Genomic DNA, 15,920 nt, shown 5'->3' with positions numbered 1-15,920 from the left:
AATGGCTGTTACATTAACAGGACATGAAGGACAGAGATTCATAAATCCCAAGGCCATTGTGATAATCTAGTCTGACATTCTGTAGAACACGAGTCACAGAGATCCACCAAAATAATTCCTGGAGCATACTTTTTAGAAAAAAAAAAAAATCCAATCTTCATTTAAAAAGTTGAAGACTCCACCACGACGTTGGTAAATTGTTCCAAAGGTGAAGTACCCTCACTGTTAAAAATTTATTCCTTATTTCCAGTCTGAATTTGTCTAGCTTCAACTTCCAGCCAATGGATCATGTTATACCTTTCTCTGCTAGACATTATTACATACTTGTACTTATAAACTGTGACCACGTCACCCCATAACCCTCCCTCTTTGTTAAGCTAAATAAATTAAGCTCCATGAGTCTATCAGTATATGACATATTTTCTAATACTTTAATCATGCTTGTGGCTATTCCCTGAACGCTCTCCAAATTGATCAACATTCTTCTGAAACTGTGGACACCAAAACTGGACACAGTATTCCAGCGGTGGTCACACAACTGCCAAATACAGAGGTAAAATAACCTCTCTACTCCTACTCAAGATTCTCGTTTGCATCCAAGGATAACATTAGCTCTTTCGACCCCAAAATCACACTGGGAGCTCATGTTCAGCTGATTATCCTCCACAACCTCTGTGTCTTTTTCAGAGTCACTGCTTCCCAGGACAGAGTCCCACATCCTGTAAGTATGACCTACTTTCTTAGTTTCTAGATGAATACATTTAGCTATATTAAAACTTAAATTGTTTGTATGTGCCTAGCTTACCAAGTGAACCAGTTTGCCCAGCATCAGTGATCAGTTATCTTCATTATTCAACACTCCCCCAATTTCTGTGTTGTCGGCAAACTTTATCAGTGACGATTTTACGCTTTCTGCCAGGTCATTGATAAAGATGTTAAACAGCCCAGGGGCAAGAGCCAATCCCTGTGGAACTCCACTGGAAACTCAAGCACTCAATGATGATTCCCCATTTACAATTACATTCAGACCTACCAGTTAGCCAGCTTTTAAATCTATTTAAGGTGTGCCATGTTAATTTTATATATCATCATAATTTAATCAAAATGTTGTGCAATACCAAGTCAAATGCCTTACAGAAGTCTATTACATGACAGGAGATATAAGCTTGAAAGATAAGGATTTTGCCATCAGAGACTCCTGAGCCTTTTCGCCCTAGTTTGAAACAACTGTAGAATTTGCCTCATTTGCTGTTGTTGCCTGCATAGAAGGCCTGATATATTATTTCTTGGAATGCTGCCTCCTTCATCAGCACTCATTGGGTGAATCGGTTTCCAGATAATCCAGTGAGGTTGTATTTTTTTTTGGGGGGGGGGGGGGGGAGAAAATAAAAAGAGCTCAAGTATACAGATGTCACTACCCATTTCTAAATGATCATCTATTAGTTGCGACCTATCTGATTTCCACAGAGAAGAGGGACCAATCCACCTGTCTACACAGGTGACATCTAAGGCACAGAAGTACAATAATACATCTTTTCTATTTAACTATGCTGCATTTTTTTAATCCCCAGCTGTGCCTTTTTTGAAATGTTCTTCTTCGGGGGGGGGGGGGGGGGAGCGCATTTCATCCCTCCATATCATAGACATTCTTCTTTACAGTAACATTGGCCAGGTGAAAACACTCTGGCTCTCAACAGATCATGTGTGTTAGCACAGTGGAGGAACCTTGAAGCATGGTGCTCCAACAACACACAACCAACCAAACAGGCAACAAAACAATCCCACCTTCACAGTGAGTGAAATTGATTATTTCCCTTTACAATTAAGACTACATATCAATTAGCAAACAGTACATCCCAGTCACAACACACTTTTGACAAACGAGACTGAGCTAATGCCATTTTCTTGGTGGCTTGGCTATTGAAATGTAGGGGTGTTCCGTGCAAGAGATCTGCAGTTTATTCCTGGATATAAGCACTCAGATCTCATTCCCAAGACCACTGCAGGGCTGGTAGGTGGCTAAAAGGCTTTACTTTGTTGAATACTGTGTGCAAATACATATTCGCAATCATATATACAGCATACAGTGAAATTGTCTTTACATGAACAATTAGCAACATTAGATGCTACTACGCTTTTATGGTCTACGTTAGTAAAACACTCAGCCACCAGTATAATCAAGTTTCACTGTCACCCGTGGCTCCCAGCACACTGATTAGCAGTGGAATTGGCAGCGTGTCCCTGAAGTGGTAGTCAGGATAATAGAAAATACAAATAAATGACTTCCGGTGTGATCAGGGGGCAATGAAATCTTCTGGTTCTCCAAGTGGCTTAAAGAAATGCCAGTTTAACTGTCCATCAGTAGTGGCTTTCCATGGGGATTACGGTAACTTGCAGGCACCTCTTATTTAGAGAGCTCAAAAGCTTCAGAAACCCGCCAAATGAGCTTCTACACATAAAACCTAAGGCAGCCAATGCTGTAAGAACAAGTAGTAGCAAGTTTGTCTCCAAGAGGTGTAAAAAGCAAAAAAGTTGGGACTCTGGAAAGAGATGGTCAGACAAAGAATATTAAGAAAACATTTAGAATGTAATACCCCTGTTTTACAAACACACATACACAAGTTTCAGAGTAACAGCCATGTTAGTCTGTATTCGCAAAAAGAAAAGGAGTACTTGTGGCACCTTAGAGACAAACACATACACAAGACAACTTTCAAATGCCATTCTATAAAGCCTTGGGATTCTGGTAACAAGACAACAAACGAAGAAATCCTCACTGACACTGTAGCCATACAATTCTCCGTTGTCAATTACTCATTTTATGTAAGTCTCAAGAGCACAAATCTTTACCCTCTCTATACCTCCTGATTTCATAGAATCATAGAAATGCAGGGCTAGAAGGGACCTCAAGAGGCCATACTGTCCATCCTCCTCTCTGCGGCAGGATTAAGTAAACCTAGGCCATAGTGGATAGGCATTTGTCCAACCTGTTCTTAAATACCTCTAATAATAACAATTCCACAACCTGCCTACGTAACCTGTTCTATTGTTTTACTGTCCTCACAGTTAGAAAGCTTTTCCTAATATATATCCTGAATCTCCCATCCTGCAAACTAAGATTATTTCTTGTGCTACCCTCGGTGGACAAGAGGAACAATTGGTGACGATCCTGTTTATAACAACCTTTTATATATTTGAAGACTTACATCCCCCCTTCAGTCTTCTCTTCTCTAGACTAAACATACCCAGTTCTTTTAAGCTTTCCTCATAGGTTGTTTTTCCCAAACCTCTTATTTTTATTGCTCTCTGAATTCTCTTCAATTTATTCCAGTCATTCTTGAGCTGTGGGAGTCAAAACTGGCGGGCACTGCTGCAGCTGAGGCTTCACCAGTGCCGAATAGAGTGGAACAAATACATCCTATTTACATCCTACTCTCCTGTTAATACATCTCAGAAAGATATTTGCCTTTTTTGCAACTGCATCACATTATTGACTTATTCAATTTGTGATCCACTTTAACCCCCTGATCCTTTTCAACAATGCTACCACCTAGCCAGTTATTCCCCATTTTGTAGCTGTGCATTTGATTTTTCCTTCCGAAGTGAGGTACTTCGCATTTGTCTTCAGACCAATTCCCCAATTTTTCAAGGTCATTTTGAATTTGAATCCTGTCCTCCAAAATGTTTGAGATCCCCTTCCAGCTTGGTGCCATCCACAAATTTTATAAGCACGCTCTCCGCTCCATTATCCATGGTGTTAATGAAAATATTGAATAGTCCCAGACCCCTGAATGACCTCATTAGTTATGTCCTCCCAGTTTGAGAGCAAACCACTGACATATGGTCTTTCAACCAGTTGTCCACTCACCCTACAGTAGTTTTATTTAGACCATATTTCCCTAATTTGCTTTTGAGAATGTCATGTGGGACTGTACCAAACACTTTACTAAAGTCCAGATATAACACATCTGCTTCTTCCTTATCCCCACTCCACCCCCACTAGTCTGGTTACTCGGTCAAAGGAGGATTGTTTTCACACAATTTGTTCTCCACAAATCCATGTTGGCTATTACTTGTCACCTTATTATGCTCCAGGTTTGAACAACCTGATTAATAATTTATTCCAGTACTTTCTGGATAAATTTACAGTTACTTGGCCCCAGTCAAGAACATTTAAAATGCTGATGTTTGAATATTTTAAGTGGGTAGGAGGCCTTGAAGAGACTGCAGCTCAAAATACTCCAAGTATAAAACAGATACAAATAAATTAAATAGGAGCGAGAATCTGTTGCAAGTGGGAGTTTGCAAATTGAACATTAGTTGTCTATGTTCCCATCTTCTGAAAACAAACAATGGAGAAGTGAAGAGGTATTAGGATAGGGACACTGCACAGTTAGCCCAGGTGATTGTCACCCAGGTCTGAGCACACAGGTTAGCCTACCCCAAGTGTGAGCATTGACCACAGCAAAGCTCTACCCGTGTCACTGTGTCCTCACTTTTTTGCATTTGTCTATGTGTCTCCGGGGGAATATCCTGTGATTCTGTGTGCTGAGATGCTCTAGCATTCTTTCCCAGTCAATTCTATCAATTGTGGGAGAATCTGAATAGCAGCAAGGCAACGGAAGACTATTAGTATTTGAGTGATTAAGTATTTGTCTACACCCGCACAGCAAAGGGGTTCCAGACAGAGATAAAGCACAGCTCAGGTTTTAATTCTGTGCAAGCAAGCGCAGGTTCAAAGTGCAAATAAACCCTTGCCTGAGGGTTGTGCATGTGGATGGTAATGGGGTTTGGGCAAAAACGTATGTGGAGGCATACAGTGTAGACATACCATAAGAGTATATTCTGATGCAGTTATCTGAAAAGAGCAGAAATTTTTAAAATAAACTAGATAAGCTGATCAGTTCATTTCTAGTATTTCTTATGTTTCCATTAATGGCTAATTAGTACATTGGAAATAGGTATTCTTTTAAAAATATAATTTTTAAATAGTAATTAGAAAATCCTAATATACAGAAATTACAGTCAAATATCAACCACGTTTTTATATATATATAGTAAAAAGTATAGTCCAGCTCTCTCTTAAAATATCTGTTTACAATGTTTTATTTTTTTCATATATGCCACCAAGAACGCCATTAAGGAGGAAGTCAGATTGTATATTAGAACATATTATTTTCAGCTCAATCCTGTTTTCTCTGAAGTTAATGTGATTTTTGCCACTGATTTCAATGGGCACAGGATAGCATCGCGTAAGTATGTGGTAACATACCTTTGCTTGTATAGTATAGATATACGTGTATAAACATAAACAGATAAAGATTCTGGTTGTATCAGAAACTTGTAGAAATTTAGATTTTTAAAAGAAGGTAGTCTCAAGAAAACCAATTTAAAAAGCCAACTAAAGAGTAGTTCCAAGCTCATAATTTTCCCACAGCAAAATTTAGACAATTTTCAGTGGGACTTAGTGACTACGTTAATAGTTGGATCTGATTAGAAAGATATTCCTGAGGAAGGAAGAAAAAGAATGAAAGTTCAGTTGTGACAACTGCAGGACTGCATTCCAAAACCCTGGAGGGGTTAGGTCTTCCTTCTCAGTAAATACAATACAATACTGCAATATTTTATTTGTCAAGATATTTTGCATTTTTGGTCTTAACAATAACAAATGCCCACGGGAGTACTTGGATATTCTCCAACACCAGCTACCCCTTACATGGGATTTTTTATGTTCAGTTATCACAGTATTTCTAGCATACATGTACAAAAACCCAATAATATAAACACGAACATATCAATAGGCAGAATAACTTCATTTTTAATATGCAGACACACACACAGCATGAAAACTTTCATACTCCATATAAACTATCAGAGTAACACAAAGAATCTACCGAGACTTCCAATAAATGTTTTTTAAGTTGATCATATATTCTTATTTTATCTAATATTTCATGATAACTCAATGAAATACATCCTGCCTGCCCAAAAACACTTCTGATTAAAACAGAAGATATTTGAAAGATCATAAACACTTGGTAGCAGTAGGACTGCAGACGCCCGCATGAATGTTTTCACTCAAGATAAATAAGGCTATAGCAGCTGCTGTCTACAGTCCAGGGCCCATGCCCTATATCAATCAAATACACACAAACTAGCTTAACTGGAAGAGTCTAGAAATTATTTTACCCTAAGAGTTTTAACAGGAAAAACTTTTCTTCCCAGTTTAATGAAACAATAAATTTCTGCACACAATTTTTCATCATCATGTGAGCTATCAAAACAAACTTGTAAGGGATGAATTAAAAATGACACTCCACTGAAAAACATTGTGTGTGTAGACTAAATAAAGAAAACCTTTCATTCTTAACTTTTTTTCATTGTCCAGCTTTCCTCCACCTAGTAAAATGTGCCTAGTTAACTGCCTCCACCCAAAACATTTCTGGGCTCACTAGAAATAACGTCAGAAAAGTAGGATATATCTTTAAGAAGTCTTAATTAAGGAAACCTATATGCAATAAAGATTTTAAATCCTGTTTAGACTGAGTGCCTCTGCAACTGCCAAGGTACACGACTGACTGACTCACTTTGCATGAGGCTAAACCTGATTGCCATGAGTTCACTCAGTAGCATGCAGTATAACTGGTTTAGAAAAATCTATAAATTTATACCCCAAAACATAAATATATTGTTATAATGGAGGCCAAGTTTAGGAGAGATTTCAGGGATTCCTTTCTCCTGTCTAACAGAGATGGGTACTGTTGCAGGGACAATGAAGTAGGGATGAACAACCTTTCGGGAAGTTACACAAATCGGATTGTGTCCAAATCTTCTTCCACTCCCTGATTTATGGAAGCATTTATATGATATTTACAGTGCTGGAAATAAACCAGGGATAACGAGTGGAAAATGGCGGTTTAGACATAGGACTTGGGTGATGTGGAGTAATGGTTTAAGATGAAGAGCTGTGGGCAGCCCACTGGATGTGGGATGCGGGTATCTAAAGAATATCAAGTGTACTTGTAGAAGAAAAGAGAGGGGCCTGAACCAAAACCCTGGATGTAAATAATCCCAAACTTTGGAAAAGTTAAAACTGAAGTAAAACTTCACAGCTGGCCCCTTTTCTCCCAAAATCCAGGATTCAAACGTCCTCAAGTCTTCAGGAATATCTGTGGCCTGATAAGAAGTTTACACTTCAAAGCCTAACTCTAATGTAAACAAGATAAAAACTTCTCAAAATAAAAAAAAAGTGTTTTAAATGAAAGAACAAATCTTTTAACATGTTGTTGAGTGTGATAGTGAAATCCAAACAAAAGAAGTTTTCAGCAGGAATATTCTGAATGTAAAATATTCATAGGCTGACAGCAAACACGTTTAGCAATTTATACAGAAAGGGTGTGATATGGTATATAGCAGAAAAGAAGAATTTTCCCCACAAAGGCTGTGAGGGCTAGTTATTCGTGTCCATGTGTTAAAAACGTACACTGACGTGCTAAAAAGAAAGTTATCTTGGAGTAACTTTCATACTGTTAGTTTTTGCTATGAAAGCTGCAGAGTCATCTTATGGTCTTGCTGTAGTTAGCAGCTGTCTTTCTGTACTACATTTCACTGAAAGAGCGCATGAGAGAATGAGAACACACACAAGCAATAAAGGCCAAAAGCTGATCTTGTGAGTCTGTTTTCACAGCTGGAGATAGGGTACTTACTATTCTATATACAGCATCATTGAGCTTAGAAACTCAAGTGGGCAGTGTTAAATTGCACTGCACAGCAATTCAAGCAAATGACTCCCCATGCCCCTGTAAGGTTTACCCACGCACGGGCCTATAAAGTATTATATATTACGTGAGAAATAAGCATTATAAAAGAAGATTGTATATCATCTTCCACACCAAAGCTATATTATAAGATATTGTAATAAATTATGCCTAAGTTGCATTTACAGTAGTTTGATCACATTTCATATGACACTGAAAGGACAATGTGAAAAGTTTTTATTTTAAAGAAGGTCAAGAGCAAAAGCATTCTTTGAAATAAAACAATTCTCACCACTTGGTACTGAGAAAACAAAATTGATTTCTTTACCGATTTCTGTCCCCACAAAGTCCTGAACTGCTAGTATATTTCAATTTCATTTTTACATATATTTTTAAAATAATATGGAAAGCATTGAAGCATGTTTCACAAATGTAATTCTTTGTACAGCAAGGACTTAGCAAACTAATAAAGAAATAAAAGCAAATAGTGACACTTGGGTGTTCCAATTTTTTAAAACTCTTCAGCTGACGTAACACTGATTTAAACATATGAGACACTAGGACTCCAACAAAACATTGCACTGGATGTAATCATAACTGGAAGCAAAACTATTTTAGGTTAGAGTTAGGGATGCTTTACAGATTGTTCCAGAGAACTGTAGAGCTTACCAGTATTAATGAGTGAAATTCTTTACTTACCTAAAATTCAGTAGCTTTTCTTTTTTACCATTTAAGTTTTGATAGAACACAAGGAGAAGCATTTTCAGCATGTTACTTACCGTGGCACTGGTCACTGTAGGCCCAGAGGTATCAGGGCTGTCTTCATCAGGAACTTGATTTTGTTCTTCAGTACCACGGGTTACAAGAATTCTGAAGTGTTGCTGCCTTGTGTTTTGATCTGGTCTGATTTTAAACAAGCATCCCTGCCCTTGAGGAATCCTCTCTACCGAATTGCTTCTAGATATTTCTGACCCATTTCTGCTATTTGCATGCAGTTCTGAATTCCCTCTGTCTTCTACAGGGCTAATTTGTTCTGGTTGCGGCTGGACAGGGTAGGAAGTACTCCTCTCCAACCGTATGCGAGGATACCTGACCAATCTATTCCCTTTTGTTCCAGTAAAACCAAAATTATAGTCGCTTCCTGTACCTGTATCACTTGCCTGCGATTGCTGCAACTGGAAAACAAATAACTTTTTCCCTGAATTTGCTGACATATCTGGCAGATGCTGCAAAGACCAGCGTCTGGGTTCAGAGGCAAGGGCATTATTCTGAACCTCGGAACCAAATGGCAATAGCATAACCTGATGCATATCTGCGCTTGAAGCGCGATGCTGAATTCTTACACCACTTATGTTTAACCCTGAAGCCGCTTCACTTGCTTCATCTTCTTGGGCAGTAGTTGCAGCAGCATCATTCTGGTTATTGGAAGGAATTGTACAAAATATTCTGTGATTACAGGAAACAGCTCCATTAAGCGGTTGCCCAATCTCTTCAGGCATCCTGGGTGGAGAATTCTCTGGGGTTACTTGTGGACTGCTGGGAGAAAAAGAATGGCTGTCAACTGAGCATGTGTAATGCTCCCTGAAGTCTGCGAATTTACATGGAAGAGTCTCCTCAGGAGACTCTGGGGCTCCACACTCATCAGCACAGCCGTTCACAGCTTTGCGCTGAAGAGAGATCTGCATAGATGAGCTCCTTGTTGGACGCACATCAATATTGTTCAGCAGCTGAGGAATAAACATAGATGTGCTTCTTTTTAAGGAGCCCACTTCTTGCAAATCTCCGCCACCATAATCCGCTCCATGTCGGGAGAAAGGATGAGGACTGTTTCTTCTTGGCAAAGTGTGGAAAGCCATGAAAAAGTCATCTTCTCTCTCTCGGTCTAGGATCTCAGATTCAGGGGCTGTGTTGCTTCGTCCAGAGCCAAAATGAAACCGCAGCCGATGGGCCATGGTTTAACAAAGAGAAGAAAGGGAGAGAGGGAGAACAGCAACAATTCAGGCACTGCCAGAAGTTAAAAAACAAAGACAAACTCCAAGAAAAAGTGTCCCATCTGCCAAACTGTTAGCACTGCAGCACTGATAGCGACAGATAGCAGAAATAGCCCAAGTGGCAAGCAGCATTCCAGGCATGATTGGATAAGAGCAATCAGTGCTCCTACACACTGTGACATAGGGTAGGATGGTTAGAGTCACATGACCTGGTTCCCCCTCTCCACTGCAAGCTAGTTGTGTGTTGGTTGTTTTTTTTTTTATATACCAGCAAGAGCCTGAAACAGCACCTTCACAGCTGCTCCTTTTCCATCAGAAAAGAGCTGCCCCCGCGGGAGAGCTCTCACAGCTGACTAAGGCAGCAAGCACACTCGGCACTGATATAAATCTAAGCCACATCACATTCACAGACCACTTTTGTACAAAAACATTAACTGCAACAAAAGCTCTTTAAGTGTTAAAAGTTTAAGTGGACTTCACAATGCAGATTGAGAAGAACAAAACTGGATCAAGTAGACAAATTCAGGCTTCATCTGTCAACCCCCTAATACTACAGCATTAGGCTACCATGGTAGAACATAAATTAATATTAGTCCATGGTTAATACTCTAGGATTTTTTTCCTGGTTCTTTAAAAGGTTAAGTAACAAACTAATCACTCTGGAAAAAATCCACAACCTTCACATTACCATTGTAAACACAGCATAACCTACTCATCCTACACACAGATCCTTTTCTTCCCTTAGAAATTGCAACAAAGAAACCTTACATATGACAAAGACTTCTCAGACAAGGATAGCAGCAGAAATGAACAAGATGGCAGGAGACCGTTTCTTTTTCTGTTTTACCAGGCAGCAAAGACGAGCGAAAACTGAAGAAGTAGTTTTGTAATGATTTGACTTAAGCGCCGTACAGAAACGCTGCCCAACGCTGGCAGCCCTCCAATGAGAAAGTTAGCAATATTACCACAAGTCCGATTGCCAGCATGGAGTATAGCTATGCTTGCTAAGAGCCAAAAGATCTCAAAAGAAGAACATATGGGATACAATCAAAAATTAAAATAAACATCCAGATTCAGCCCTGCCACATAGCAGAATCTCAGTGTTTAAAAAGGGGCTGTCATAGCTGAGGTGCACTAAAGTTTTAGAGCATTTTCGCATGAATCAGAAACAACATCTGTTTAAACAAAAAGTTTCTCTACAAAAGAGATAAACTAAATAACCTCAGTTCAACAAGTGGCAACGTGGTCCTATGAAAGCTCCAAAGAATTAGTTTTTTCAACAGCTCTACACTTATAGGTGTCGGGTCAATACTAGATCTAGACATTTAAACCACTGTTTTACAACAGCTTGTTTTCAAATACAGAAAACAACCAAGTACAAGAGAAATGGAAGTTGGTTTAAATGATAAAACTGCCAAGGGCCAGTACAATCCTCTATTGTTTTAACCGGACTATGAGCCAACAATGAGAAAAACATCGGTATCTGCTACGCAGTAACAGCACTGTAGATTGCCTTGTGCAAGCACAGGTGTTAGTATTATTTTAACACATTTTTCAGATAACAGCATGTTTCTGTGCTATTTAAGTAAGCAAGTCTCTCTTTTCTACTAAAGACTAAATTTGCAACCACGGATTGGGGGGAACCTACTGCAATCACAAACAACTCTCCGGTGGTTTAGAAACAAGATGAACAAACAAAAGAATTATTCTTGGGGCACATCTTACAAATGTAAGCTTTATAAGTAGGTATATATTCCAGCATAAATTGTAACAGAAAACAGACAAACATAGTAAGCTGTTCTGGATCCTAAAAATATACTGATGCTACAGAAATTAATCGTAGAGGACTCAATTCAATACTCCCTCATTCTAGGCACATAACCTGGAATCCTAATATATATTTAACCATAAGTGCTCTTTTTTAATACATACATTGGTTCAGAATAAAAGGGTGCAAAGTTACCACACACTAGTATGAGATATAAGGGAAATTGCTACCTCTCAGATGTCCCTGTGTGGTAATGGTTGAAAAATGTCTTTTCAACGACCACCACTATACTGTCACATACTGGTCTGACTGTGTGCATCACTACCCTCTGCTGGTTCGCATAGAACTTGTTCAAGTTTTCTGATATTATTCCACTCTGCCGGCTGGCCTGCAGAAAAGATAAAAAGCCTACAACTAGCAAGGGTTTATCAAGATTCTCCACTAGTTCAAATGGTAGAGACCTGCGCTTGTCAAACAGATTATTCCAATTTCAACACCCATTAAATGCCTCTCAGTACACTGATCACCACAGAGTCTTCATATACCCGTGACACGGATTTGTTACTGTACTTCCTCACAACATTAAATGAGTGGCCCTCTGGATTTCTCCCCCCTGAAAAAGGTTACCTATACAGAGTTTATATCATTTTCCTTGCATTACATTAATATTTGCTTTGATGAAGCTGAAAGAAAAAAAAAACTTACCTTTTAAAGAGAGATTTTTTTTAATTAACAAAAAGATATTCAAACTACCCAAAATATATCTGGCATATTTTCCCCCAATGTAGTAAGTTTCATAGAGACATACTGTACTTATCTAATCTGAAGGAACAGAATACTTTGTGCTATAGCACCACATCCTCGGTTATAAAGTGTTAATAAATATACTGTTAGTGGCTCACACAGTATGCTATTCCACTAAGACTGCTTTTTAAAGTTTCCTCAAAATACATCTATAAATTGTGATTATATTGATGTCTTACATCAACTATATGCAAAATCAGACCTTAGAGATTTTTGCCTACATACCTATTTAATCTTATCAAAAATATCAAAGAAGATTTAAAAAAGTAAGTAATTGCAGTATGCCTTCCCTAAATGTCCCCACCGAATAAGACAACTTTGGTTCAAGATGAGTGTTATGAATGCTCAGCCAGTAAAATAGTCAAATTCCTGCTTTATATACCGCACTTTACTTTCCATAATGTACATATTTACACCACTGAAACAAAATAAACTTTAATTTAAGGTATGCCACATTTCCAGGAACTAAGATTCAGGAGCTATGTTACTTCCATGTTTAGTTGTGTGATTAGTAAAACACACACAAAGGGGAATACAGTAGTACACTCACCAATCTGTTTTCGTCAAACACTTCGAACAGGAGTCTATGATTAGTTGGGTTTACCTATACAAAAAAATATACAGCGTTACTTCATGTTCATTATCTATATGACATAAACCATTCACGGGTACAATAATTTGCTAAATGACCAATCCAAGGCAACAGAAATAGGGCTGACTGGCCTTGTATATATCTCTAACTATACCTAGTGTGTAAATACACATATAAGTCCTAAATGTACAACTAGAAATGTTCTGATTTTCAATATTATGCTTTTACTTACAGTTATTAATAGAGCACCTAGTATACTACATCCCTGTTCCTTGAGAAAGCTTAAAAGAGGCTGAGACATTTTATGGATGTCACATGGGGCTATAGGGGCTTTCTTGGTACTGTAACTTCTTAGCTCAGGTGTGATGCAGGAAATACAATTTTTAAAGGATATTCCCCTTTGTTATGGATTCTGAACATGCCGTTCAGAATTATGCAGTTCCTCTATTTTTCAGCCTTTGCCCAGATCCAGTCAGTCACTGTTCCTAGCCCATTTAACCACATATGCCACTTTAGAAACACTGTTGAGGAGGTGAGAAGGCATACCTTCTGCAAACTTTTTTAAAACTAGCAGAGAAATGAGTACACCTCCAGGATGTAATTTCCACGGACACACGTTGAACTACATAGATCCCCTCAAAACAAGGAATGATCAAGGAGGCAACAAGGCCACCAATGAAGGACAAGTTTAATCATAGAATCATAGAATATCAGGGTTGGAAGGGACCCCTGAAGGTCATCTAGTCCAACCCCCTGCTCGAAGCAGGACCAATTCCCAGTTAAATCACCCCAGCCAGGGCTTTGTCAAGCCTGACCTTAAAAACCTCTAAGGAAGGAGATTCTACCACCTCCCTAGGTAACCCATTCCAGTGTTTCACCACCCTCTTAGTGAAAAAGTTTTTCCTAATATCCAATCTAAACCTCCCCCACTGCAACTTGAGACCATTACTCATCGTTCTGTCATCTGCTACCATTGAGAACAGTCTAGAGCCATCCTCTTTGGAACCCCCTTTCAGGTAGTTGAAAGCAGCTATCAAATCTCCCCTCATTCTTCTCTTCTGCAGGCTAAACAATCCCAGCTCCCTCAGCCTCTCCTCATAAGTCATGTGTTCTAGACCCCTAATCATTTTTGTTGCCCTTCGCTGGACTCTCTCCAATTTATCCACATCCTTCTTGTAGTGTGGGGCCCAAAACTGGACACAGTACTCCAGATGAGGCCTCACCAATGTCAAATAGAGGGGAATGATCACGTCCCTCGATCTGCTCGCTATGCCCCTACTTATACATCCCAAAATGCCATTGGCCTTCTTGGCAACAAGGGCACACTGCTGACTCATATCCAGCTTCTCGTCCACTGTCACCCCTAGGTCCTTTTCCGCAGAACTGCTGCCTAGCCATTCGGTCCCTAGTCTGTAGCGGTGCATTGGATTCTTTCATCCTAAGTGCAGGACCCTGCACTTATCCTTATTGAACCTCATCACATTTCTTTTGGCCCAATCCTCCAATTTGTCTAGGTCCTTCTGTATCCTATCCCTCCCCTCCAGCGTATCTACCACTCTTCCCAGTTTAGTATCATCCGCAAATTTGCTGAGAGTGCAATCCACACCATCCTCCAGATCATTTATGAAGATATTGAACAAAACCGGCCCCAGGACCGACCCTTGGGGCACTCCACTTGATACCGGCTGCCAACTAGACATGGAGCCATTGATCACTACCCGCTGAGCCCAACAATCTAGCCAGCTTTCTACCCACCTTATAGTGCATTCATCCAGCCCATACTTCCTTAACTTGCTGACAAGAATACTGTGGGAGACCATGTCAAAAGCTTTGCTAAAGTCAAGAAACAATACATCCACTGCTTTCCCTTCATCCACAGAACCAGTAATCTCAGTTTCTATGGTAGTTAATCCAGGTCAGTACATTTTTCAGGAAAGCTTTTGTAAGACGGGTGGCTAAGACCACTTCTCTATTTGAGGCAACATAAGAAGATATTCCATTATAGGCAGACACTTATGTGGGTTTGTAGACAGGGGGAAATCCCTCAAATTGAACTAGCGCAAGGAGCTGTGATTCATCAAATAGGGGAGTGCACACAAGTATTAGTATGTGCATTTCTGGGTAGGATTTTCATGAGTTTTTTATAGTGCTGCAGGGTTTCATTTACACGCTCTAAGTAACACAAGTTTTCATGATCTGACTGTATTTTCATCCAGGAGGAAGTATAAAGTGACCATGAAAAACATCAGTGAAAACCATAAATACAAATGTGTGTAGCATAATATCTGGTTTTCTGCAAATCCTGAATGCACAACCATACCACCAAAAGAGGAGCACTTGACTGCATGAGCTCTGTGCTTTCCAAGCTGCTCTGCAACTCAGCACTGTGTATAGAGATGCACTGCTTTTCACCTGCCCAGTGTGGAATCAAATCTGAGTTAGCGCTGAATAATGTCTGAAACAGCAGAGAGCCAAGAGTATATCTTTTTCTGGGGATAGCATGTACCTACACAAAGGCTGAAATTTACACATAGCCATTGCATGACTAAGAGTAAATCATGCTAGTGTTTATAGACATTAATGAGATGGAACTGCTAGAGATGAATGAAGATTATTTTAGGGCAGATCTACGCTAGAAGAACTACATCGACGCAGCTGTGCCACTGTCCGATGAAGAAGCTCTATGCTGATGGGAGAGTGCTCTCCTGCCGGCATAATTACTCCACCTCTGCGAGAGGTGTAAGAAGCTATGTCGGTGGGAGAGCGTTTCCCGTTGACATAGCACCGGTGTGGACAGCGCTTAGATCGCTTTAATTTCCGTTGCTCAGGTAAGTGTCCTTTTCATAGCCCTAAGTTAGATAGACTTAAATGGTAGTATAGACCTGCCATAAGGCTTTGTCTTCGCTGACACAAAGTTGCTGTTGTTGTGTTTTTGTTGTTTTATTGGCAGCGAGTTAACTAAGAGGTGATAACAGGTTTCAGAGTAGCAGCCGTGGTAGTCTGTATTC

At 39.5% G+C, this 15,920-nt stretch overlaps 1 protein-coding gene across 10 annotated transcripts in view; it reads right to left on the bottom strand.

The window, feature by feature from the left end:
• NEDD4L (NEDD4 like E3 ubiquitin protein ligase) overlaps nucleotides 1-15,920 on the bottom strand; it is a 363,163-nt gene that overhangs the window by 177,582 nt on the left and 169,661 nt on the right. For 8 of the 10 annotated variants that reach the window (XM_077816704.1, XM_077816707.1, XM_077816708.1 and 5 more), the window contains one exon: nucleotides 12,871-12,924. In XM_077816704.1, coding sequence (XP_077672830.1) covers nucleotides 12,871-12,924 — 54 coding nt within the window. Of the gene's footprint in view, nucleotides 1-8,536; nucleotides 9,710-11,746; nucleotides 11,833-12,870; nucleotides 12,925-15,920 lie in introns of those variants that run through there. The other 2 variants (XM_077816712.1, XM_077816703.1) reach the window with 2 other exon arrangements.

Source organism: Eretmochelys imbricata, chromosome 5 (genome assembly GCF_965152235.1).
Source record: "Eretmochelys imbricata isolate rEreImb1 chromosome 5, rEreImb1.hap1, whole genome shotgun sequence".
NCBI lineage: Eukaryota > Metazoa > Chordata > Testudines > Cheloniidae > Eretmochelys > Eretmochelys imbricata.
Note: the sequence above shows the minus strand (reverse complement) of the source record. Positions and strands in the feature narration are given on the sequence as shown.